At 43.0% G+C, this 27,661-nt stretch overlaps 1 protein-coding gene across 2 annotated transcripts in view; it reads right to left on the reverse strand.

Moving 5' to 3' along the window:
- The window catches only part of ADGRG4 (adhesion G protein-coupled receptor G4), a 153,114-nt gene that overhangs the window by 36,128 nt on the left and 89,325 nt on the right, over positions 1-27,661 (reverse strand). For both annotated transcript variants that reach the window (XM_077285287.1, XM_077285286.1), the window contains exons 11-17: positions 23,359-23,462; positions 21,052-21,259; positions 18,587-18,737; positions 18,236-18,367; positions 15,898-16,020; positions 11,862-11,907; positions 8,734-8,837 (exon numbers count right to left, since the gene is read on the reverse strand). In XM_077285287.1, the coding sequence (XP_077141402.1) occupies positions 8,734-8,837; positions 11,862-11,907; positions 15,898-16,020; positions 18,236-18,367; positions 18,587-18,737; positions 21,052-21,259; positions 23,359-23,462 (868 nt within the window). The remainder of the gene's footprint in view (positions 1-8,733; positions 8,838-11,861; positions 11,908-15,897; positions 16,021-18,235; positions 18,368-18,586; positions 18,738-21,051; positions 21,260-23,358; positions 23,463-27,661) is intronic.

Consider the following 27,661-nt stretch of genomic DNA (forward strand, 5'->3'; position numbering starts at 1 on the left):
GGGCGCTCCAACTTGGCGTCACGAACAGGATGGACTGACCCAGCAAATCGGGTCATGTGCGCCTAAAAGACTGTGCCTGAACCGTGCTTTATTGAGAGACTGTGTGCTGTGAAAAGACCGCCAAAATTGCCGCCAAAACCGTCACCATTACAGCTCCACGAGGAGCGCTGGTGAAGAAGGGCGTGCCATCGTGGGCGGGTCCAGCAGAGCGGCGCGAAGATCATGCCCGCCCTCTGCCAGCACTGTGATGTGAGGAAGGAGGAGGTGCCAAAAAGCAACATGGCAGAGGGAGGTGAGCGTACCCCGGAGCGTGGAATGGAGCACAAGGACTGTCCCAGCCAGGGCCTGCAAGAACTGCACCCTTCACCGACAATGAATCTGGACCTCCTGCGAAAAGAAGAGGAAGAACGCACCTGTCAGCTCGTGCGCCAGGAGCTGGAAGCTGTGGCCGGGTGGAAGAGGACCTTCATCGGGAGCCTCACCAGACGTCTGTCGGCAGCCTCGTCTGGTCCGGAGCAAAAAAGTTCCGGCGCTCCAAAGCCAGAAAGCAAGGCCCTGCCGGAAAGCGAGATGCTGCAACCGGAGACGACCACGCTGCAGAACCAGGCCCTGCAAACAGCGTTCCAGACCCCAGCGGAGGCGGAGCAGACCGGCACCAGAGGGAAAGTGTCTCGGGAAATCTAGGTGTCTAGATAGGCAAGAGCTAATAACCCGGGCCCCTGCGATTTCCCTCAACTCTGGGAAACCCTGACTGACACTTCTCCCAGAGTTTACACTGATGGTGTGCATGTCTGGGCCTCCATCCTCACCCTATCTCCTGTTACAACCTCTGGCTGAAACCAGCACCCACCTCCCAGTGAAGAGACCACTAACCAATACCCACAGTTAGCACAGACAAGGATAACGGAAAATATACACCACGCAGCAGTCACTCAGAAATACACAATAAGTGCACAGGGCAAAACAAATACAAATATAGGAAGGAGGAAAATATGACAAAGGGAAATATACACCACCAGATACGATACTCCTTTTCCTAGACCACTACTCCAGACCGAGATAACCAAGCACAAGACAGAAGCTATAATCGGCGACGCCCAATGTTCAGAAGAACAATTTAAAGGCAGTGGGAGTGACCCAGCTTCCAATCCGAGCACCAGCTAAATTAACCCCAGACCAGCTAGATAAAATCTAGCCGACGCCACTGAGCGCATAGTGGACAAAAGCGGAATTACCGCTGTCTGTCGAACGCCCTAGTATGAACAGCGTCCGACATGACAGGGCACTCACGACTTATAGGACCCGGCTTGTCCGGATGACGGCGGTGAAACATACTGACCAGCCGATCCGCATGAATGTCCGAGGCTGGTACCCAAGACCTCTCCTCCGGCCCATAACCACGCCAGTGTACCAAGTACTGTAAGGTGCGGCGCACTACACGAGAGTCAACCACCTTGGAGACTTCAAATTCCAAATTACCATCCACCAAGACTGGAGAAGGTATCGGTGTCGCATCCACAAGACCCACCATTTTTTTTAGCAACGATCTGTGGAACACGTTGTGTATCTTATACACTGTAGGAAGCTCCAATCAGTAAGCTACTGGGTTAATGACAGCGGTGACCTTAAATGGACCAATAAACCTAGGACCCAATTTAAGGGATGGTATTTTGAGTCTTATGTTTTTTGTGGATAACCACACCCAGTCATCCACACTCAGGTCCGGACCTGGCACACACCTTCTGTCAGCCACACGTTTGTACCTAGCACCCACGCTCAACAAGCGCTGTTTAACTCTGCTCCAGACTGATGACAGTTGTGCTCCTAACTGGTCTTCCTCCGGGATGCCGGAAGAGCCCCCCTGACTCAAAGTACAAAATTGAGGATGTAGCCCGTAAACACAAAAAAACAGAGACTCCCCAGAAGACTCCTGGCGGTGATTATTGATGGCAAACTCAGCCAAAGGAAGGAACGTCGACCACTCCTCCTGGTTATCAGAAACAAAGCAGCGTAAGTACTGCTCCAAATTTTGGTTCATACGCTCGGTCTGACCATTTGACTGAGGATGAAACGCCGAAGAATGAGACAACTTGATCCCCAGCCGTGAGCAAAACGCTTTCCAAAATTTTGCCACAAACTGAGTACCTCTATCGGAAACTATGTCAGACAGAACCCCATGAAGTCTGACCACCTCCTGCACAAATACCTGAGCCAGAGTCTTAAGGTACCTTCACACGAAACGACTTTGTAACGATATCGCTAGCGATCCGTGACGTTGCAGTGTCCTGGCTAGCGATATCGTTTAGTTTGACACGCAGCAGCGATCAGGATCCTGCTGTGATGTCGCTGGTCGCTGAATAAAGTTCAGAACTTTATTTGGTCGTCCGATCGCCGTGTATCGTTGTGTTTGACAGCAAAAGCAACGATACCAGCGATATTTTACACTGGTAAGCAGGGTAAACATCAGGTTACTAAGCGCAGGGCCGCGCTTAGTAACCCGATGTTTACCCTGGTTACCAGTGTAAAATGTAAAAAAAAAAAAACAGTACATACTTACATTCGCATCCCCCGGCGTCCGCTTCCCACACTGACTGAGCGCCGCAAAGTGAAAGTGAAAGCACAGCACAGCGGTGACGTCACCGCTGTGCCCTGCTACTGCCGGCGCTCAGTCAGTCAGTCAGTGCAGGAAGCGGACGCCGGGGGGCGCGAATGTAAGTATGTACTGTTTGTTTTTTTTACATTTTACGCTGGTAACCAGGGTAAACATCGGGTTACTAAGCGCGGCCCTGCGCTTAGCAACCCGATGTTTACCCTGGTTACCCGGGGACCTCGGCATCGTTGGTCGCTGGAGAGCGGTCTGTGTGACAGCTCTCCAGCGATCAAACAGCGACGCTGCAGCGATCGGCATCGTTGTCGCTATCGCTGCAGCGTCGTTTCGTGTGAAGGTACCTTTAGCGTTAGGCAACGAAGGCAAAGACACAAAGTGCGACATTTTTGAGAACCGATCAACAATCACCAAAATCACCGTGTTCCCAGCTGAGGAGGGCAAGTCAATGATAAAATCCATGGAGATCTCCGTCCATGGCTTACTAGGTACCTCGAGAGGAAGTAGTGTGCCAACAGGACGGGACCGGGGCATCTTAGCCCTAGCGCACGTGGTGCAAGCTGACACGTTTGAGACCACGTCCTGTCGGATTTTGGGCCACCAAAACCGACGTGACACCAACTCCAAAGTACCCCTGACCCCTGGGTGGCCAGCCAGGACAGCATCATGATGCTCCGCCAAAACCTTTAAACGGAGATGAAGCGGTACAAACAATTTGTTGATGGGAAGCTCAGATGGTACCTCCTCCTGAGCCTCGGCAATCTCAGCCTCAACCTCGGTTGTGAGAGCCGAAACCACAACACCCTTTTGGAGGATGGGTACCGGATCTTCCTGAGGTTCTCCCCCCGGAAAACACCCGGACAGAGCTTCCGCCTTAGTGTTTTTAGACCCAGGTCTCTAAGTAACAACAAAGTTGAACCGCGTGAAAAACAATGCCCAGCGAGCCTGCCTGGGAGATAGTCGCTTGGCAGACTCCAAATAAAGCAAATTCTTATGGTCGGTAATTACAGTAACCTGATGAACCGACCCCTCCAAGAAGTGTCGCCATTCCTCAAAGGCCAATTTGATTGCCAACAACTCCCTGTTGCCGATATCGTAGTTACGTTCGGCAGACGACAGTTTCTTGGAGAAATAGGCGTAAGGACGTAAATCGCTCAAGGATGAGCCTTGTGACAACACCGCCCCCACACCAACCTCAGACGCATCGACTTCCACAACAAAAGGTTTCGATACGTCTGGCTGCACAAGAATGGGGGCCGAAACAAAACTATTCTTAAGAAACTCAAATGCGCGCACAGCGGCCTCAGGCCAAACGGAGAAATTGGTACCCTTTTTAGTCATGTCTGTTAGCGGTTTAGCAATGATAGAAAAAGCCTTGATAAACTTCCTATAGTAGTTAGAAAACCCAAGGAACCGCTGAAGTGCATTTAGGTTATCAGGCCGTTCCCAACGCAACACCGCTTGCACCTTAGCGGCGTCCATTTTAAACCCAGAAGCGGACACAATATAACCCAAGAAAGGCAACTCCTGAACCGAAAATACACATTTCTCAAGTTTTGCATATAGCTTATTCTCTCTGAGAAGCTGTAACACCTGCCTGACATGATCTAAATGAGTATCACGGTCGCTAGAATATATGAGAATGTCATCCAGGTATACAATAACGAATTTCCCCAAAACATGTGAGAACACATCATTTATGAATTGTTTTAACACTGCTGGTGCGTTTGTCAACCCGAATGGCATCATCAAATTTTCAAAATGACCTTCAGGGGTATTAAAAGCCGTCTTCCACTCATCACCTTGACGGACTCTTATGAGGTTATACGCCCCCCTGAGGTCAAGCTTGGTAAACCACTTAGCACCTGCCACCTGGTTGAACAAATCTGGTATCAGTGGCATAGGGTATGGATCACGAACCGTAATCTGGTTCAACTCCCTGAAATCCAGACACGGGTGTAGTCCGCCATCTTTCTTCTTAACGAAGAAGAACCCCGCTGCCACAGGCGAGGATGAAGGCCTGATGTGCCCTTTGCTCAAACTGTCAGCAATGTAATCCTTTAACGCTTGTCTCTCCGGACCGGAGATGTTAAACATCCTTGCTTTAGGCAATTTGTCCCCTGGTTTAAACCTGATAGTACAGTCATAGGAGCAATGTGGTGGCAACTCTGAACAACCCTTCTCAGAGAACACATCCGCAAAATCCAGAAGTGACTCAGGAACGCTTGAAGTCACAGCAGACACACATGTGGCCAGGCAATTCTCCTGGCAGAATTTGCTCCACTGAATAATGTCCTGAGTTTTCCAATCAATAACCGGGTTGTGCATAGACAACCATGGGAAACCCAAAACCACCTGTGCAGGAAGATTCCTGAGCACCTTACATGTAAACTGCTCGAAATGTAGAACCCCAATGTGGAGTTTCACCTCAGCCACAAACTCAGTAATCTCCCCCTGTGAGAGAGGAGCTGCATTGATGGTGACCACGCGGATAGAATGAGGCAGTTTTTCGATCCTAAAACCTGCTGTGCGCGAAAACTCCTCATCAATGAGATTTGTGGCAGAACTGCTATCCACAAAAACAGTGATTGGCAGCTCTCTGCCAGCGATGATAACTTTGGCAGGGAGCATGCATTGAGAAACCACCATGGAGGATATGCATAAGCTCAGATTGGCCTCCTCCACACCCTCTGAGCTTAGAAGTTTTCCGCCGTTGCGTTTTTCTTAGACAGCAGAGGACAAATGTTAACAAAATGACCAGTTTTACCACAGAAAAAACAGGCTCCCTGCTTCTTGAGCCCAGGGGCTCGACGCTTAACATGTGACACCCCTGCGATTTGCATAGGCTCCGTGGGCTCACCTGCAGCAACCTCACGTGAACCTACACCTTCTCCCATAGGCGGCGTCTCATGCTCCCCCTAACGCAAGCGGCGATCAATGCGGACAACAAGACTCATAGCAGAATCTAGAGAAGCAGGAGTCTCGTACATCAGGAGGGCTTTTTTAACCCTTCCAGAAACCCCATGAATAAACTGACTCCGCAGCACGGGAACATTCCACTGTGTGTCGACCGCTCAGCGGCGAAATTCAGAACAGTAATCCTCTGCAACACGCTCCCCCTGTCGAATAGCGCGTAACTTAGATTCTGCTAGAGCCATTCTGTCAGGATCATCGTAAATGTGTCCAAGAGCAGGAAAAAACTCTCCACTGAGTTAAATGCAGCAGAATCAGAAGGCAAAGAAAACGCCCATGCTTGAGGATCCCCGTTTAATAAAGACAACACCAGACCCACACTCTGAGCCTCATTACCTGAGGAGATCGGGCGCATACGGAAATAAAGTTTGCAAGCTTCACGAAAAGTAACAAATTTACTGCGTTCCCCAGCAAACCTTTCAGGCAAAGGAAACTTAGGCTCAGCAACTCTACTTGCCGCTCCAGCTTGCACAATAGACACTGCTAGTCCCTGTTGCTGCACTGACCCCTCAACTCTGTGACCTGTAGGGACAGCGCCTCCAACTGACGGGTTATGGAAGTCATGGGATCCATGGAATTCAAACAATGTTGGCCGATTATAATGTCACGGGAAATCTAGGTGTCTAGATAGGCAGGAGCTAATAACCCGGGCCCCTGCGATTTCCCTCAACTCTGAGAAACCCTGACTGACACTTCTCCCAGAGTTTACACTGATGGTGTGCATGTCTGGGCCTCCATCCTCACCCTATCTCCTGTTACAACCTCTGGCTGAAACCACCACCCACCTCCCAGTGAAGAGACCACTAACCAATACCCACAGTTAGCACAGACAAGGATAATGGAAAATATACACCACGCCGCAGTCACTCAGGAATACACAATAAGTGCACAGGGCAAAACAAATACAAATATAGGAAGGAGGAAAATATGACAAAGGGAAATATACACCACCAGATACGATACTCCTTTTCCTAGACCACCACTCCAGACCGAGATAACCAAGCACAAGACAGAAGCTATAATCGGCGACGCCCAATGTTCAGAAGAACAATTTAAAGGCAGTGGGCGTGACCCAGCTTCCAATCCGAGCACCAGCTAAATTAACCCCGGACCAGCTAGATAAAATCTAGCCGACGCCACTGAGCGCATAGTGGACAAAAGCGGAATTACCGCTGTCTGTCGAACGCCCTAGTATGAACAGCGTCCGACATGACAGAAAGCATCTGAAACAGGTATGAAGAGTGACCCTGCCCATGTGACCGACCCCGCTCCAGCGACTGCTCGTGCCCCAGCTACTGACTCCGCTCCAGTGACTGACCTTACTGCAGCACCTGACTGTGCCACGCAGACAACAATTGGACAAAATCAATGGGCACCCAGACGCCTATTCAGAGCGTGGACTCTTTGTATTTACTGCGTGGAGATCGCCCAAATCCACATGTGCTGCCATGGAAACTACCACAGCCAAGATAAAGTACATGCTAAAAATGATTGTAAATAGTTAATTTAACTCTTTTTGCCGTTTAGAAGTTTATTGAACCCGACCAGGGTTTACACTTAAAGGGGTCCCACGTTAAAAGGGATCCTATGTTTTGCACAGTTGCCTTTCATTTAAAGACACTGGAGGTAAAGAGACTGCAAACCTGTGTCCTCGTTCTTCACTGCACCTCTCACCATTCTACCATATACACACTGGGATGCCCTGGGGATATACTTCACCTGTGGGAAGGTATACCATCTAGCTGCCATAACATCACCCCAGCGGACCCCTTAAAGCAGCGTCGGTCCCCACGACCGAATACCACAGGTGGCGTCACGAACCTAAACTTTATCCCTTTAAAGACCTTCCCCTTTTATACGGTCGTCCCAAGGTCACGGACCCGGTCGCAGCCACCGTGACATCCCCCTGTGAACCGCAGGACCCGGTACCGAGTACCCCCTTGCCCTGACAGGGCGCTCCATTTCACCACTAATCTAGCTTAATCTGGGGCACAAGGGCTTATGGCCAGCAGGTGACCGCCACGCGACCAATCACAGGCCGCGACGTCATCTAAGGTCTTTCAAGCGCTCATTCTGAGGTACCGAAGCTGCCGGTTACATCGGGCTGCGTCGGAGAGGTGAGTATATCAATATTTTTTATTTTTATTCTTTATTTTACACTTAAATATGGATCCCAGGGCCTGAAGGAGAGTTTCCTCTCCTTCAGACCCTGGGAACCATAGTATCCCATTGCACTGCATTGGGTTTCGGGTTTCGGCCGACCCCGACCCCGACTTTTTTATAGGATCGGCCGATTTCACTCGACCCGACTTTTGAGAAAGTCGGGTTTCGTGAAACCCGACCCGATCCTATAAAAATAAAAGTCGCTCAACCCTAGTCACCACGTTTTACTTATATCACATCTTCTCTTTTTTTGTACATTGTTGTATTTTAAATATTCTCCAAACCATTCTATAAAATATATTAGGATGCACTTAATTGCATCTGTATGCTAATTGCATATTGTGAAAAGCGACACAATAATATATTGCATAATGAGAGGAACCTGAGTCAATGCTATAGTTTGTTTTTCTATGAAAAGCTACAGTGTTTCTGAGTAAAACATAACTGGCTGCAGCGTTACAGAGTAAAACATACTTTTAATAGCCATGCTATACACTAGTCGAACAGGTGGGTCCCTGGCAACCTCTTTCCGCCTGTTAACAGTGACTGCCAGGTCTCTGCCTGTATGCACATGTAGGTAGAGGCCTGTATTTCCAACTGCCGGGTCCCACCGGTCTGAGTAGTCTACCACGGAGTTTAGTCCTGGCAGCTATGAAACTCTGAGCCAGTGCCTGATACATGCTGCCCGCGGATTTGGCATGTTTCAGGTGCCAGGTTCTCTTTAAGGAAATTAAACAGATGGAATCAGACGATTCTTTATCGTTACAGTAGGACACTGGTTGTCAATCACAGCCAGGTTCCCATTATTAATTGTATGGGCACAACTGGGGCATAAAAATTGGGCACACAAAGAGAAATATACGTTCCATTGCAGCCCTTTCTTGCTCAAATATCGATTACGGGTGGATGCTTAAGCTAAAAAAGGGTGTCGTAGTAAATAGGGTTATAACTAAAATTGGATTATGATTGTAATAGAGCCCTATGGTACTTACCAGGAGAACTCCAAAGTGTGTAAGATGGTTGCAAGAACACGATGTATGCTCCTTGCTTGTAGATTTCAATACACACCCCGATGTATTCCAGCCACCCATATTATCTGTGCAGATTGGAAGTTTTGTAAACAGAAGTCAAACACATTTTTTAAGACCATTGAAATGATATTTGCAGAATTATTGTACCAATCTCAGCTGATGGGGGTAGGAGACCACTCTGGGACATTACTGACACATCATACATACAGTCATATCAGGCTATCTACACTTTGACATGTTTCCTTATCACATGTGTATATTTACTAGATAAGTGAAAATAAAGTGTACTTTGCTGATATATTTACAGTTTTGGGCATTTTTACCGTTTTGGGCATCAAACGCTGTTATATTATGTAAACTGGCCTTGTGCCCATATTAACTGTAGCAATTTTGAGGGCACTTATGACTGATACTGTGTAGGGGTATCTATGGCTGGCATATTGTGGAAGGATCTCTGGCAGATTAGAGGTATTAAAAGAGTATTCTCATGTTGTCCTCAAGTTGTCTCTTGAGCAGTTCAGAGCCATGCAGTCTCCTTACTTTCTGGTTTTCTATCAGGGTGGGCTCTCCTCCTTGAATGACTGCTCTGGTGAATAGACCTGTAGTATCAGTATAACTATAGGGCCCAGCACAAGTTCTGCTGTAACACATTTAGCTTTCAGTGTTTTTCTCTGAGCCTCCACTGTTATCCCTGTATTTACACTCAGAGATTAAACGGCAATTGAACAAGCACACATGTCTGGACAGCCGGACCAGAGAGCTGAGAATAGGAGACCTGCTGTGAAAGATGAGAGGCTGGTGATTTATAGGCATCTTTTCAGAAGATGAGAGTGAGGGAGAGAAAGGTGAGCGGCTAACTGCTGTGTAGAAATCAATGGGCTTGAGAGAGCTGGCTGGGATGTTAGAAGTTAACTCCTCTGCTGGAATGTAAACTGTGTACTTTGGCCAGGCACTAGAAGCCTGACTCCATGGAAACAAGCTGTACACTATAAAAGATAAACTCTCTCATTGCAGAAGAATAACAACAGTTAGAAAAAGCAAGTCAAATGCAAACTTGCTTATTTTCATGCTGTCTAACTAACTAAGGCCATTAACAACTTGAGAGCAGGTCTGTACAGGAGTTGTCCAGTCTAAAATGAAAAGTCTTCAGTCACTCTGTGTGGCTGCAGACTTGTGAATCCTCCCAGTGCACGGATTTGCTATTGTCTGCCCTGTGAATGACAAGTCTACAGTCACAAACAGTGACTGCAGACTTTTCATTTTAGAGTGGACAACTCATTTAAGTTATCAGCACATTGTTATGGAAGCCATTGTGGATAGCATAGTGTTACGGCAGAATTTCTAGCTTGCTGTAGTAAGAAAATGGTTGACACAGGAGCTTCTGCGACTGGCATTTTGTTATGACTACAGGTCCTTCTCAAAAAATTAGCATATAGTGTTAAATTTCATTATTTACCATAATGTAATGATTACAATTAAACTTTCATATACTATAGATTCATTATCCACCAACTGAAATTTGTCAGGTCTTTTATTGTTTTAATACTGATGATTTTGGCATACAACTCCTGATAACCCAAAAAACCTGTCTCAATAAATTAGCATATTTCACCCGACCAATCAAATAAAAGTGTTTTTTAATACCAAACAAAAAAACCATCAAATAATAATGTTCAGTTATGCACTCAATACTTGGTCGGGAATCCTTTGGCAGAAATGACTGCTTCAATGCGGCGTGGCATGGAGGCAATCAGCCTGTGACACTGCTGAGATGTTATGGAGGCCCAGGATGCTTCAATAGCGGCCTTAAGCTCATCCAGAGTGTTGGGTCTTGCGTCTCTCAACTTTCTCTTCACAATATCCCACAGATTCTCTATGGGGTTCAGGTCAGGAGAGTTGGCAGGCCAATTGAGCACAGTAATACCATGGTCAGTAAACCATTTACCAGTGGTTTTGGCACTGTGAGCAGGTGCCAGGTCGTGCTGAAAAATGAAATCTTCATCTCCATAAAGCATTTCAGCCGATGGAAGCATGAAGTGCTTCAAAATCTCCTGATAGCTAGCTGCATTGACCATGCCCTTGATGAAACACAGTGGACCAACACCAGCAGCTGACATGGCACCCCACACCATCACTGACTGTGGGTACTTGACACTGGACTTCAGGCATTTTGGCATTTCCTTCTCCCCAGTCTTCCTCCAGACTCTGGCACCTTGATTTCCGAATGACATGCAAAATTTGCTTTCATCAGAAAAAAGTACTTGGGACCACTTAGCAACAGTCCAGTGCTGCTTCTCTGTAGCCCAGGTCAGGCGCTTCTGCCGCTGTTTATGGTTCAAAAGTGGCTTTACCTGGGGAATGCGGCACCTGTAGCCCATTTCCTGCACACGCCTGTGCACGGTGGCTCTGGATGTTTCCACACCAGACTCAGTCCACTGCTTCCTCAGGTTCCGGTCACCTCTTCTCGTTGTACAGCGTTTTCTGCCACATTGTTTCCTTCCAACAGACTTACCATTGAGGTGCCTTGATACAGCACTCTGGGAACAGCCTATTTGTTGAGAAATTTCTTTCTGGGTCTTGCTTGAGGGTGTCAATGATGGCCTTCTTGACATCTGTCAGGTCGCTAGTCTTACCCATGATGGGGGTTTTGAGTAATGAACCAGGCAGGGAGTTTTTAAAAGCCTCAGGTATCTTTTGCATGTGTTTAGAGTTAATTAGTTGATTCAGAAGATTAGGGTAATAGGTCATTTAGAGAACCTTTTCTTGATATGCTAATTTATTGAGACAGGTTTTTTGGGTTATCAGGAGTTGTATGCCAAAATCATCAGTATTAAAACAATAAAAGACCTGACAAATTTCAGTTGGTGGATAATGAATCTATAGTATATGAAAGTTTAATTGTAATCATTACATTATGGTAAATAATGAAATTTAACACTATATGCTAATTTTTTGAGAAGGACCTGTACATAGAAACTTAGAGGCGGCTTAAAAAGTGTTATATGAAAACTGCATGCTTCATGCAGTCTTATCAGAGCAGGAAGAAACAGTTATGCAAGAAAAAAATCTATTAAAATATCTCAACTTACTGTTTTTAGTAAAATCCCAAAATGCACACTCCACCGGAAAATTCCACTACAAGAAAAGAGAAAATACAACTTGGAGTATAAAAGTTGTTGTGTGTATTGTATTAAGAATATTATGAATTGTATACCTAAATAGCCAGTGCCCCCACAGGGTGCATTTACATGCGTCGTTGTGGTGGTTTTGTTGCTTTTTTTTCAGCAATTTTCATAACCATTGTAAAACAGTACCATTTTTACACACACTGCAGTGGTTTTTCAGCAATGATTTATAGTGACTTCTTGGCTGTTTCCACATGAGGTGAGTGGGGCTTTTGCATCCTACTAAACTGTATCTGTCATTTCAGGTGAGTTTACAGAATAAGCTATCAAGTGAATATGAAGAATGATGCCATTTCTGACTTGTATCCTGCATGCATTTGACTTGAAGCCTATATTTTTTCATTTTCAGGCTTTGTCACTAATTTTTATTTGTCTCTGACCTAGTGTTTTGAAGTTAATTACTATGATTACATCCATAAACTGATACATAAGTAATATCTACTCTCCCCTCTCTCTGTAGAAGATGTTCGGATGCATCAGTATCATGGAGGATATTATAAGGCAATACTGAGCCAGGTTGCTGTGAATCCATCTATGCCTCTGTTTCACTCTGTTTCTCCATATTTTCCTTGAGAGGGCATGCCCTCTTCAACACTATTCTAGCAGCACTATAGATGCTAAAACGTTCTTTCTCCTCACTTATCAGATAGGAAAACCTACCCCCACTTCCTGTAGTCCGTCAAAGTGTCTCTGCTGCTAGAGACAGATTACAATTGACAACAGGCAGTAGACACCAAGTTAGGCAGAGGGAAGATATCTAGTGGCTCGCACTTGAGTGTTTTTTCGAGGGTAAGACAACATAATTTTTAAATAAAGTGATTTGCAGATTGTCTCTTTAGCACATTATCTATCATATGTGAGTTGCCTGACAGTGCAGTGACTACTTATTCCATGAAAATAGTGTAACAAAACAAGTATTGGGGCATATACACTGGATTATGAGTGAGCAGCTCAGTTCTGAATAATGAGATGAATTCCCGCTGTACAGATTTCACAGAATAACAAAAACCTGTGACTCAAGGGGGCTGCAATTCTTAGGCTAAGTTCCCACCATGAATATATGATGAGTTTTCGATGCTGCAGGTTTTCTGCACCAATTGGCTAAATTAGGTTACTTGTGTTTTTTCAGAATATTTTTATAGCAGCTGCGGGTTTTTTTTGTCTCCTTTTGGTATGTCATGTTTTCAATGAAGCTGCTTTCTTTTGGAAAACTCCTGTTACTTAACTTTGATAAAACTTACGGTAATTATTAAAGTTATATGCTGATTACTTCCGTCTCTATTGTGTTTCCCCTGGAAAAAAATGCAATATAAACACATATACATTTTTTTTAATCTGAACAGTTTTCTGATCTCATTCAAGTCAATAGAGAAAATCTGCAAAAAAACAATGCATATTTACCGTAAGTGAAATTCATGTTACGTTATTTCAAAATTGCACCGCATGTTAGTTTCTGCAGTGCAAACAAAAAGACAATGTGGGCATGAGATTTATGTAAATCCCATTCATTTTGCTGAAACTGTAACACAGTATGTTTTTTTGCGCATGAAATTATGCAGTAGAAGAAACTCACAAAATCTTCATCATGGGAATTTTACTTTCTATCCTTTATTTTCATATTGAATGTTAAGTTTATTAACAGGCGAAATTACCAATTGATAAATTGTAAATAATTTAATGCAATTTGACCAAAATATAAGAGACTTTAGTTAAATAATATATAGTTTCCCCTCTCATGCTCAGTGGGTCCCACCTCTATGTTTTACCAAATCATTGGTCTGTGCAAACATGGCAGCAATCATCGAGTCGGATAATGTCACCTTTTATGTGGCCTAAATTGTAATTATCCCATGTGTAAAGGAGGTGTGCTGCTGACAATATGCAAACTCTATGGGGACTGAACAGTTTGCAATCGGCCCATGTAAAAGGTCCTTTATCATGATGACAACCAAGTACAGAAGAAGAAGTGAGTTATTACCGCTTCCATCTTCTACTTCATTGGCTACATAGCAATAAGTGAGCACTATGCAGTGAACAGAGGCATTCGCTTTGCCGGTGCTTCTGTAGGACATGGCGATCCCATGATTACTATGTGTCTGCCAGGTCTTATCATACCAAGATCAGCTCTTTGTATGTATATATATAACATTTGTAAAAAAAAAAAATGAAAAATAGTCATCCCTATAAAAAATAGAAACAAAAACTTTTTTTTTCATATGAAAATACATTTTATTCCACACATATAACAAAAAAAAACTTCACATATTAGGTATCCACCCAATAGTAATAACCTAGAAAAATCATTACTCCGGTCATATAGTGTGAAACAAGGTCAGTAAAAAGTAATAAGGAAAGGATAAAAAATTTGTATAACAAAAAAATATATAAATTATTTAGTAATTTATATGTTATCCAAAACATGGGTGAAATAAAAGCTACAATTTGTCCCACATAAAACAAACTACTGGAATGCAGAAAGTTGTTCAGTCGAGGAGACTTCATGCCATCTTAGGCTACTTTCACACTAGCGTCGGGCTCGGCCCGTCGCAGTGCGTCTGGCCGAGGTCACCGACGCTAGCGTTGTCTCCGCCGCACAACGGGGGCAGCGGATGCATTTTTCCAGCGCATCCGCTACCCCATTGTGAGGTGCGGGGAAGTGCGGGCTCATATGAACTCGAGCGTGGGAACTTTTCCAAGGCTGCAGTTCATGAGTTCATCCACCAGAGGGCGCATCACCGCAACTCAATGTAAGTACAGATCACTCAGATTTCCTTCATTCCCCGGGGATTACAACCACGAGCGAGTGCATTAGCACAGCTCATGGCTGTAAAATAATTAACCCCTTCAGATGGATTACCTCGTGGGACGTGACGGTTCATCTGAGGGTATGTATCTTGTGCGTTTATTATTTTGCCAAGCGAGGGTTTGCAAATGGATTGAGAGAGCAATAAAATATTAAAACAACCTGTGTGTTTATTTCATTAAAATACTTTTAAATCATGTGTGTGTGTGTTTTATTAACCATTTCGTACTATTGGATTAATAATGGATAGGTGTCATAATTGACGCCTCTCCATTATTAATCTGGCTTAATGTCACCTTACAATAGCAAGGTGGCATTAACCCTTCATTACCCCATATCCCACCGCTACAGGGAGTGGGAAGAGAGTGGCCAAGTGCCAGAATAGGCGCATCTTCCTGATGTGCCTTTTCTGGAGTGGCTGGGGGCAGATGTTTTTAGCCACGGGGGGGGGGGGGCCAATAACCATGGACCCTCTCCTGGCTATTAATATCTGCCCTCAGTCACTGGCTTTACCATTCTGGCGGAGAAAATTGTGCGGGAGCCCACGCCAATTTTTTCTGCCATTTAACCCTTTATTTTAGCAGCTACAGCGGCCAAATTGTGCACATACACACTACTAACATTAGTAGTGTGGAATATGCAAAAAAAAAGGGGATATGACATGGTTTACTGTATGTAAACCATGTCTCATATCATGTCGGGTTTAGGCAGGAGAAATGAAAAGCCGACAATTGAATTACCGACTTCACTAACACCGCTGCGTATTTCTCGCAAGTCACACTGCTGGTCCGTGTGGAATCCGTATTTTTCTTGCCCCCATAGACTTTCATTGGCGATTTTTTTGCGCAATACGCTGACAAACGCAGCATGCTGCGATTTTGTACGGCCGTAGAAAGCCGTATAATACTGAACCGTAATATAGGCTGATAGGAGCAGCCCCATTGAGAATAATTGTGCCGTTTATTTGGCGAGTTTTACGGACATATTTTCTGCGCTCTTACGCCCGTAAAACTCGCTAGTGTGACGCCGGCCTAAGACAAAAGGAGCTTTTCGATATCATCCAGTGTCCCCACATCGTATTGTTCTGACGTATATGACTGTACTTTCTTCAAAGTGAAGACAAAAAATAGAACTTACCACATTTTCCTGAAAATGCCACAAAGTTATGTCTACTGGATCCTTCAGATCATTAATAGCTTTGCCCTCAAAACTGGCACTAATAACGTATGTGGTTAACACATGGCCACTGGGTTCACTGCCCTAGAAAAGAAGTGACTTCAGTTATTGTATCGCTAATGGTCCATCCGTATTACTGCCATACACAGCCACACATGGTGGTCACATATAAACAGATAATGATACAGTATGTGGATACAGAACACGCCAGAATCACTGCTGATGTAAAGTAATAAAATGCAAATATATGCAGAATGATATGGATGTGAAAAGTAATACATCTGTCAGAAAAGTTTAACATGCATTGTTTTAGGCATATATTGCACAGTTAAAACTATTTGTCAGATAAATTGTTTTGGGGGGCTGCTAGATAACTTAACAAATATATAATGTATCGCCACCTGGCAGCTCATCATTGCTGTAACTGAGTCATACAGTAGGAAATTGCCGCCTATAATCTGATGCCTGATATATTTATCTGTTAATCAGCCATCATTTCATCTTTCATTTGTAACAGATCCATTTTTGCTTACTGGATCCAGTCAGCAAAAAACAGAGCCTTTGCAAACTAAAGAAAAACGAATGGCTAATTATCGGATCCGTTTTCCATAGACTTCAATGTTAAAAAAAAAACGGATCCAGAAGAGATCAGTTACTTAAAAATGGACAACACTACTGGACATGTGATCATAGCCGAGGCCTTAAAGGGGCTTTCCAGTTTCATAAAAATGTTTCAAAATGCAGTTTGTTTAAAAAAAGCAATCTGTTCTTAATTTACCCTCACCTGGTCCAGCGATGAGTCTCCATTGCTTCTCCCCTTGTCTATTATTGTCTGCAGTGCTGACGTCATGTTGACAGAACTGCAGCCAATCAGTGAGCTGAACAACTCCAAGTGGCTCAATGCTGGACCAACAGAGAGTGAGTAAAGCAAGTTTTTAAAATAAAAAAAAAATGACAATTGGGGACAGTTTTTTTTTTCTAAAATTAGAAAACTCTTAAATTATTTGGGTGGCGAAACTGGACAAACTACTGCAGCAAGTAGACAACTGCTTATGGTACATAGCCATGTTTCAATTGTACAGTGGCATTTGTCATGTCGGACACTGTTCAGACCAGGTCGTCCGACAGACAGCAGTAATTCCGCTTTTGACCACTATTTGCTCATTGGTGTCTGCTAGATTTTATCTAGCTGTTCCGGGGTTAATTTACCTAATCCTCGGATTGGAAGCTGGGCCATTTCCATGGCCTTTAAATAGTTCTCCTGCTCATTGGGCGTCGCCGATTATAGCTTCTGTCTTGTGCGTTGTTATCTCGGTCTGGAGTGGAGAGCTGGTTGTTGGAGATTCGTTGCTGGTGGTGCATTTTCCTCTGTCTTATTTACTCCTTCCTATATTTGTATTTATTTTGCCCTGCACATTTATAGTGTATTCCTGAGTGACTGCGGCGTGGTGTATATTTTCCTTTATCCTTGTCTGTGCTAACTGTGGGTATTGGAATATTACCTCTTCACTGGGTGGAGGGCGGAGGTATCAGCCTAGGGTTATAACTGGAGTTAGGGTGAGGTTCGAGGCCTGGACATACACACCATCAGTGTAAACTCCAGGTAGAGGGTCAGTCAGGATTTCCCTAGTCTGAGGGAAACTGCAGGGGCCCAGGGTTTTAGCTCTTGCTCACCTAGTCTCTCCGTGACAACATTTCTTTAATCAATGAACCCAATTTGTCAGGTACCAGCATATGAGATATCATGTGGTCAAAGTATAGCATATAAAAATTGCTTAAAAGGTTTGAGAACATAAAAGGAAAAAAAATCTATATTCTGGAATTTTTATAGCTGATTATTAATGCGTGGTCTCCTATTTTTTGTTTTAATACCTACGTCTTCTAGTTGTGTCAGGCAATTCCTCTTAGAATGACACACTTTGTAGTGGAAAAACACCAACAAAAGACAAAACAATCTAACAAAAACACACAAAAATCTATAAAAGTCTCTAAGATTAAAATGACATAAATTGCCTGAATAAAAACACCATACTTAAAGCATTCAGTGATTTTGGAAATAAATCTAAAAAGGCCGCAAAAAAATGCTAAGCTAAGAAAAAGGTTGCAAAAAAACCCACAAAAAATTTCAGAAAAAAAAAAACTACTAAGATGTGGATTTTTTTGTTGTAAAGGCTCCCTTGACAATATTTTTTGGACTCATATACATTTAAATGCCCATTAATGTTTATGGAGCACACATGTAAAGAAAACTACTAATTATTTCACAGTCTAAATTCAGTTGTTTGTTTGTTTTTTTTACCTGGAATGGGGATGAAGTCCCAATAAAGTTAAATTGGACCTTGGATGATGATATTTCTGCTTGGTTTTGGATAGATTTGGGTAGATGTATTGCGGCTACAGCCTTGTCAACGGGCAACTGTTCTAATGTTATCTGTGAACAAAAAAAAAGATTTCCAAACAACTATTTTGGTACACATATTTACAGTATTAATTTCTCGGGACCTCCCTCTATGAGGCGGGGACCTCCAAAGTACTTCTTTGTTAATGGGAAATACACATATTGTATATTCATATTTGACAGATATCGTCAGAGTTGTATCTCCATAAAAATATTTAAACTGTCTAGTTGTCAAGTAAACAACCACCGTACCTCCAGATTCCCTTCCAAGTATGTTGTAACTGTGAAGTACAGTTCTCCAAATGTTTTTGATATTAGTAAAGCCATAGAATCAGTCGTCACATTTGCGGTTTCACTTGAAAAATTCATTTTGAATCCAACTTCCTCCATCAAGTTAAGAATCCTTGCAATTGCAAACAGTTACAAATTCTTGGTCAATATTTAGGCAGATGTTAAAATGATGAACAGTAATATTTCTATTCAATAGTAACTTCTGGTCACTATCTGCATACCGTGGTTTTTAGTTTACTCACTCAGTCTGACTAAAGATGACCATTGAGCGAGCAAAAAAGTTATCTGATGCTCTTTGCTCGAACCGAGCAATTTCTAATGCTCAGATGCTTGTTTCGAGTAACGAGTATAATGGAAGTCAATGGGAAATCCGAGCATTTTTCCAGCAGACCCTACAAGGAGGTGTGGGGGGCAGTGAAAATGTTGAAATGAATGGAAAAAGTTTTTAATGGAAGGAGAACAGCATGAGGAAGACCCCTGGAAGCATCTCTGATTCCTAAATGGTTGCTGAGAACAATGGTGTCACGCTTTTACTCCACTTTGAGCACTGACAATAAAAAATTCTAAATTGAAGAGAAATTGGAGTTTAAAGGGAAAAAATGTTAAGAAACATTCTTTCCTGTATAATGACTTGTATATAAGGTAAAATTTAAAAAGGATTTAAAAATAATAATATAAGTAAACAAACATTAATATTTTTATTAAAAAATGAAAATTTCAGAGTAATTTATGAAGCAAACAAGAACAGCAAAAATTTGATGGAAGAGGGACTCAGATACATCCTGTACTAGACTTAAAGGGGGCCTCAATACACATTAAGTTAAAATTGTCATGTAGTGGTACTCCTAGATGTATAAAGGCTACGTACTAAGTACAATGCCTGCCAAAAATTAGAAGCAGGGTCATCCATACACCCTTTAAGGCACCAACTGGGGTGTCTCAATCAAATATTTTGAACAAAGTGTAGTTTTGGTATTCCTACATTCATAAAAGTACTGCACACAGTGCATAGCCTGCCAAAGATAAATTACAAGTAGGGTCATCCATATACCCTTGAAGATAACAACTGGAGGGCCTTGTAACGACAGTGTCGCTGCGTGTCCATAGTCAGATTGGGTGAGGCTCCTAGTTACACCCCTCCAGGCTCTCCTTGGGCTCAAGCTCAGGGGTTACACCACCCAGCCCGTTACAGGCCTCATACAAATATTGAACATTAAAAACACTTTATGTGCTGCTGTCATCTGGTGATGTAGAAAAGTCAGGACTAATCCAGGCTTTGTTCATTTTTAGCAGAATGACCCTGTCAGCATTGTCTGTTGTTAGGAGAAAGCTCCTGTTAGTGATGACCTCCCCCCACCCCGGCACTAAAAACCTGCTCAGACATGACACTACCAGCAGGGCAGCACAACACCTCCAAGGCATAAAGGGACAGCTCATTTCAAAGGTCCAGCTTTGAGACCCAATAGTTGAAGGTCACAGAGGAATTAGGGAGTGCTCTGGTTTTGTCAGCCAGGTATTGCTTGACATCTTTAAAAACTTTTTCCTCCTTGTCAAAAATACCTGGTCATCAGGGTATGCTGGGAGGGTGTCATGAAATTAGCCCAGGCCTTTGACAGTGTACCCTGCCTCTGCTGCACTTGATGTGGTTCTCCCTTGCTTCTCCTCCTTAGTTGGGCAAGGAAGCCTGCCCCTTGCCGCTAGTGTTGTCTGATGGAAACTTTTTCAACATATTTTCCACAATGGCCTTTTGGTATAGCACCATTTTAGTATGCATCTCCACCTTAGGAAAAAGAGATGCAAAATTCTCCTTGTAGCGTGGGTCTAGCAGGGTGAGCAAACAGTACTCTTTTTTGGTCAAGATGAATGTAACGCGAGGGTCATGAGAAAGGCAGCGTACATAAAGTCAGCCATATGTGCCAAGCTCCCTAAAGTCAACACTTACCTATCTCCACCATGAAGACAACTCTCCATCTTCTCCACCTCTTCCTACTTGCTCTGGAAAATGAGTACTGTCAATCAAACGTGGAGGAAGGGCCCCAATATGTAAATGCAGAGGCATAATAATGCCTCCTCATTTGAATATGAGTTAAAAATTTTCTAAGGCACAGTCACAGTAGCACTGTGCTAGTGTGGTTATTATAGGGGCTAAAGCTCCTACAACACTGTAAAACTCATTTAAAATGTATTTTGGGGGTAATTGACTCCCTTTAAGTGAATTGAATAATTAGAATGTCCTGAATAACCCCTTCATGTAAATTCTCTCCCCCCTCGTGTTTTTGTGGTTTTTAGTTGCCTATGTATATTACATTTCGAGTGAGTAATTTGTCAACAAGTATTACACGTCCCTACATGCACTCATGTCATACAGGAACTTCACTTTAGCCAAAAATGAAGTCATAAGATGATTCGGAAAGTCAGTTACTCACTTGTTAGTAAATGGGCTTATCGATGTTCCAGCTCTTAATAAAATCGTGTTAATCACATCAATATGAACTTTTGCATTTTCAGGATCAATTTCTCCCAATGCAATTATTTCTGAAAGTTTGTTGAGAATGATTCTTATATCATTGTCCAGTAACGAAGTCGCCGTCTTCGTCATATCTAAAATTTGCATTGCCAAATAGTTTGCATTTTCTATAGAAAAAAGGAAAAACAATGTGTGTTTTGCTGAATACATAGAAGGGATAAGCTGCATTGGGAACAGCGTGGAAGTGGCAATGAAATGCGACACAGAAGTAATAAGGCAGAGTGGCACAGAACTGACAGAGCAATGTGGCACAGAACTGACAGGGCAATGTGGCACAGAACTAACAGGGCAATATGATACAGAACTGACAGGACAATGTGGCACAGAACTGACAGGGCAATGTGGTACAGAACTGACTGGGCAATGTGGTACAGAACTGACAGGGCAATGTGGTACAGAACTGACAGGGCAATGTGGTACAGAACTGACAGGGCAATGTGGTGCAGAACTGACAGGGCAATGTGGCACAGAACTGACAGGGCAATGTGGCACAGAACTAACGGGGCAATGTGGTACAGAACTGACAGGGCAATGTGGTACAGAACTGACAGGGGAATGTGGTACAGATGTGACAGGGCAATGTGGCACAGATGTGACAGGAAAATGTGGCACAGACGTGACAGGGCAATGTGGTACAGAACTGACAGGACAATGTGGTACAGAACTGACAGGGCAATGTGGTACAGATGTGACAGGGCAATGTGGCAAAGATGTGACAGGAAAATGTGGCACAGACGTGACAGGGCAATGTGATACAGAACTGACAGGACAATGTGGTACAGAACTGACAGGGCAATGTGGTACAGATGTGACAGGGCAATGTGGCACAGATGTGACAGGACAATGTGGCACAGATGTGACAGGAAAATGTGGCACAGACGTGAAAGGGCAATGTAGTACAAAACTGACAGGGCAATGTGGTACAGAACTGACAGAGCAATGTGGTACAGAACTGACAGGGCAATGTGGTACAGATGTGACAGGGCAATGTGGCACAGATGTGACAGGAAAATGTGGCACAGACGTGACAGGGCAATGTGGTACAGAACTGACAGGGCAATGTGGTACAGAACTGACAGAGCAATGTGGTACAGAACTGACAGGACAATGTGGTACAGAACTGACAGAGCAATGTGGTACAGAACTGACAGGGCAATGTGGCACTGAACTGACATGGCAATATGGCACAGAACTGACAGGGCAATGTGGCACAGAACTGACAGGGCAATGTGGCACAGAACTGACAGGGCAATGTGGTACAGAACTGACAGGGCAATGTGGTACAGAACTGACAGGGCAATGTGATACAGAACTGACAGGGCAATGTGGTACAGAACTGACAGGGCAATGTGGTACAGATGTGACAGGCAATGTGGCACAGAACTAACAGAGCAATGTGGCACAGATGTGACAGGGCAATGTTGCATAGACGTGACAGGGCAATGTTGCATAGACGTGACAGGGCAATGTGGCAAAGAACTGACATGGCAATGTCGCACCGAACTAACCAGGCAATGTGGCACAGATATGACAGGGCAATGTGGTCCATCACCTGTAATTACACATTTCTTCATGTTCTATAGTATAAGATACATTGTCACAGCCCAACATAATTCTGCAGTTCTAGGCATTCACATATTCATACATGCTTTTAACCCCTTACTTAGTTACAAAGTAAAAAAAAAATACATTAACAAAACGCAAATTGTTGCATTTTTACATTGCATTTTTTTACAATGCGTTTTTTCAGGTGAAACACATTTCTGATTTTACCTCCCGGGGACCTCCCGATGTGCACTGGTGCCCTGCAAACATATGTCCCTGACAATACCTCCCCCCCCATAACATGATTGTCACCGATGTCACATCCATGGTATTATCACACACTATAGTTCCTTCAATGTGATACAACATATGCTCCTGGCATATGTCTGAAAGGTGCAAATCTCAGGACTCAGTTTATAAGGCCAGCACCAACTATATAGATGTCACCACCTGATACAATGGCCTCATAATTTGTGTTATGCTGGCTCTATACACAAATCAGATGTAAACTTGACAGCATGATGATATTTAATAGTATTTTGCATATAATATCAGAGTATTTGCTTTTATAAGTTCTGTGCTACCTCCTTGATATACACCCATAACTGCCAAACCCTAAATATTCGGTACCCTAAAAGTACATAGTGCTAGACGCACTCACCTGGTGTTACAGGAACATTTTCAAGATCATTAAATGAAGAAGGAATGCATTTACTATAGTTCGCCTCTCCCCAATCTGTTTCAAGATTGGTGACACTGATGTAGCTGGAACATACAAACATCAGTCGCTTAATTAGAAGTGAAGTTAATTACCGTATATTCATATTACAGCTTATATACTGTAAAAATAGGAATGTAACGGATTCTTATTCTGTCTGTTCCATTTGTCTGTTCTTCAAGTGCAGCAACTATTTTCTCTTCATCATTGCAACATGTAGGAGTGCAGGAGAAACTGAGACATACAAACCTAAGAGGTCATACAGTACAATCTAGGGAGGACGGCACATATCAACAAAGTGCCGTCGGCTCAGGATAGTCCCAGTGTGGCATAAGTCTGCAGCTGCTGTAGGCTCTGACAGTTCCCATTATTAATTCCACATTTGTAGGGTAATTAACTTCAGTGCAACTAAATGTAATTTACAAAAAACACACAACTACAATGGATTGTAATGCCTCATCTTTTTATATTACAGTAGTTGTCTTGTCTTTCATTGTTTGTAAAACTTGCGCTGTTACAGTGGGTATGGAAAGTATTCAGACCCCTTTACATTTTTCACTCTTTGTTTCATTGAAGCCATTTGGGTAAATTCCAAAAAGTTCATTTTTTTCTCATTAATGTACTCTGCACAGTGAACATATATTTCCTTAAAAAAAACCTGTTCTTTAATGATACAATATTAAAAAACACCTACCCAGTGAGTAATTGGTAAAATGCCATAATACAAAATATGACCAGAAATATCCTACAATAACCGTGATATATTGTAAGCCTAGGTTATAAACCTGCCTGGCTGTGGAGGTTGGCAACACAATTTAGAGATTCAAAAATAGGAGTAAGAACTTATCATGAGTAGAGTACATCCCGACGCGTTTCCCCGTTGTCACGGGCAGATGACAGTGTCATCTATCATCATGGCATCAGGCATTTCTGATATCCATACTATATCTTAACCTCCTGATGAACCGTGACAACGGGAAAACACGTCGGGGTTTACTCTACTCATTATAAGTTCTCACTCCGATTTTTGCATCTCTAAATTGTGTTGCACTGTTCATATAAAATATACATAGAGAAACCTGGAGCTTTTTTTAAAATCCAAAGTATAATACTAAATAATATTTTTTGAAAATATAATACACTATCAATTAGATAACCAAAAAATAACTCTTTATTGATACTACACAATACAAAATAGTGCATACATTAATAAAATACAAAAACAATTACTGGATAGGTCTAGTACATGATGATGCAAACTGGCATGGGTAGGCAGTCAATATAAAGGGGAGGCACTCAACAGTGTACAAAGTATATATCCAGCAACCCTATACTGTAAGCTGGATGGCACAATATCGCATATATATATATATATATATATATATATATATATATATATATATATATAACGAAGGAAAGAGTGACCACATATACCCCCAATATAAATGGTTAAGACAAACACCATGGACTATGAGTACCACTGTGCTCAAATCTATGCCATGTGGCAAAAGACCAGGTACCCATAAGTCCAGGAATAAAGTGCAAGCAGTACATATATATCACAGCATATCTTACCCATGGCCGCCATATACCCACTGCACAGATGCCCCTATATGTTATATCTGGAGTTATTGTCATGATGTTGGATGGTATTCATTGATTTTATTTTGATATTGTTGGTTTCCTACAAGATACCTGCAGGTTTATTAATTTAGGTGTTATTGTAACTTTCTTCATCTCTTTTCCTTGTCAATATTGTTTTCCACCTATGATGCTAGGGAAACAATAGGGGAGTGAGAGATATTCCTCGTTGAGTGGGGGCGCCAAAAAATCTTTCTTTAGGGTGCTAGCCTCCACAGCCAGGCAAGTTTATAACCTAGGCTTATTGCAGGGTTATTGTAGGATATTTCTGGTCATATTTTGTATTTTGGCATTTTAGCAATTACTCACTGGGTAGGTGTTTTTTAATATTGTATCATTAAAGAATAGTTTTTTAGGTTAATGTATGTTTACTCTCTAGTTTATTTTCCTTTCAATATTGCTTTTTTGTGCGCTCCATGTACACTCTGCACCCCATCTTGACTGAAAAAAACAGAAATGTAGAAATTTTTGCAAATTTATTAAAAAAGAAAAACTGAAATATCACATTATCATAAGTATTCAGACCCTTTGCTCAGACACTCATATTTAAGTCACATGCTGTCCATTTCCTTGTGATCCTCCTTGAGATGGTTCTACTCCTTCATTGGAGTCCAGCTGTGTTTAATTAACTGATAGGACTTGATTTGGAAAGGCACACACCTGTCTATATAAGACCTCACAGCTCACAGTGCATGTCAGACCAAATGTGAGCCATGAGGTCAAATGAACTGGCCAAGGAGCTCAGAGACAGAATTGTGGCAAGGCACAGATCTGGCCAAGGTTACAAAAGAATTTCTGCAGTACTCAAGGTTCCTAAGAGCACAGCGGCCTCCATAATCCTTAAAAGGAAGAAGTTTGGGACCACCAGAAGTCTTCCTAGACCTGACCGTCCAGCCAAACTGAGCAATCGTGGGAGAAGAGCCTTGGTGAGAGAGGTAAAGAAGAACCCCAAGATCACTGTGGCTGAGCTCCAGAGATGCAGTAGGGAGATGGGAGAAAGTTCCACAAAGTCAAATATCACTTCAGCCCTCCACCAGTCAGGCCTTTATAGCAGAGTGGCCCAACGGAAGCCTCTCCTCATATGACATATGAAAGCCCGCATAGAGTTTACTAAAAAACACATGAAGGACTCCCAGACTATGAGAAATAAGATTCTCTGGTCTGATGAGAAAGAAGATAGACCTTTTTGGTGATAATTCTAAGCAGTATGTGTGGAGAAAACCAGGCACTGCTCATCACCTGCCCAATACAATCCCAACAGTGAAACATGGTGGTGGCAGCAACATGCTATGGGGGTGTTTTTCATCTGCAAGGACAGGATGACTGGTTGCCGCTGAAGGAAACATGAATGCGGCCAAGTACAGAGATATCCTGGATGAAAACCTCTTCCAGATTGCTCTGGACCTCAGACTTGGCCGAAGGTTCACTTTCCAACAAGACAATGACCCTAAGCACACAGCTAAAATAATAAAGGAGCAGCTTCAGAAAAACTCTGTGACCATTCTTGACTGGCCCAGCCAGAGCCCTGACCTAAACCCAATTGAGCATCTCTGGAGAGACCTGCAAATGGCTGCCCACCAACATTCACCATTCAACCTGATGGAACTGGAGAGGATCTGCAAGGAAGAATGGCAGAGGATCCCCAAATCCAGGTGTGAAAAACTTGTTGCATCATTCCCAAGAAGACTCATGGCTGTACTAGCTCAAAAGGTGCTTCTACACAATACTGAGCAAAGGGTCTGAATACTTATAACCATGTGATATTTCAGTTTTTCTTTTTTAATAAATTTGGAAAAATTTCTACATTTCTGCTTTTTTTCAGTCAAGATGGGGTGCAGAGTGTACATTAATGAGAAAAAAAATGAACTTTTTTGAATTTACCAAATGGCAGCAATGAAACAATGAGTGAAAAATGTAAAGGGGTCTGAATACTTTCCGTACCCACTGTATGTCTAGTATGCACATATACACACAGACCCTCAGAAATCAAGTATAGCGAAAACTCAGCGTGCACCATCACAATCTGTGCTGTAGATGAGAGTCAGAATTGTGCTAAATGACACAGGAATGTCTTATTGGAAGGTGCAACAAAACTGTCCCCGAAGTGCAAACATGTCCGCTTCCTCCGGAAGTGACACGGACAGTCTTGCACAGGGTTGTGTGAATTCTGTTTAACACAAATCTTTCCAAAGTTTTAAAGGGAATCTGTCACGTGAAAAAACGCTATGAACCTGCAGATATGGGGTTAATCCGCAGGTTAATAGAGCTCTGAACCTGACCGATGTCGGCACTTTGACTCCCGCTGCCGGGAGGAAATGAACTTTATTCCTCCTGGTAGCATTCTGGTTTCAGTCACCGGAGGAGGGGGGCATCGGCAACCTACCGTATCTTACTTATCAGCACAAGAACACGGAGCACAAAAGTCCACATCAACATAATTATGTATAAAATTCTATAAAGTTTTATTCATTATAACAATAATAATATAATTGCTGTATCAATACGAAAAAGGTTATAAATCTGCATATATGTGGTGTCTGCACTATGCATATAACAGAGGACAATAAGGAGGAGACATGACGGTAGCCAAGTATAGGGGGGGATA

Source organism: Ranitomeya variabilis, chromosome 2, assembly GCF_051348905.1.
Source record: "Ranitomeya variabilis isolate aRanVar5 chromosome 2, aRanVar5.hap1, whole genome shotgun sequence".
NCBI classification, from domain to species: domain Eukaryota; kingdom Metazoa; phylum Chordata; class Amphibia; order Anura; family Dendrobatidae; genus Ranitomeya; species Ranitomeya variabilis.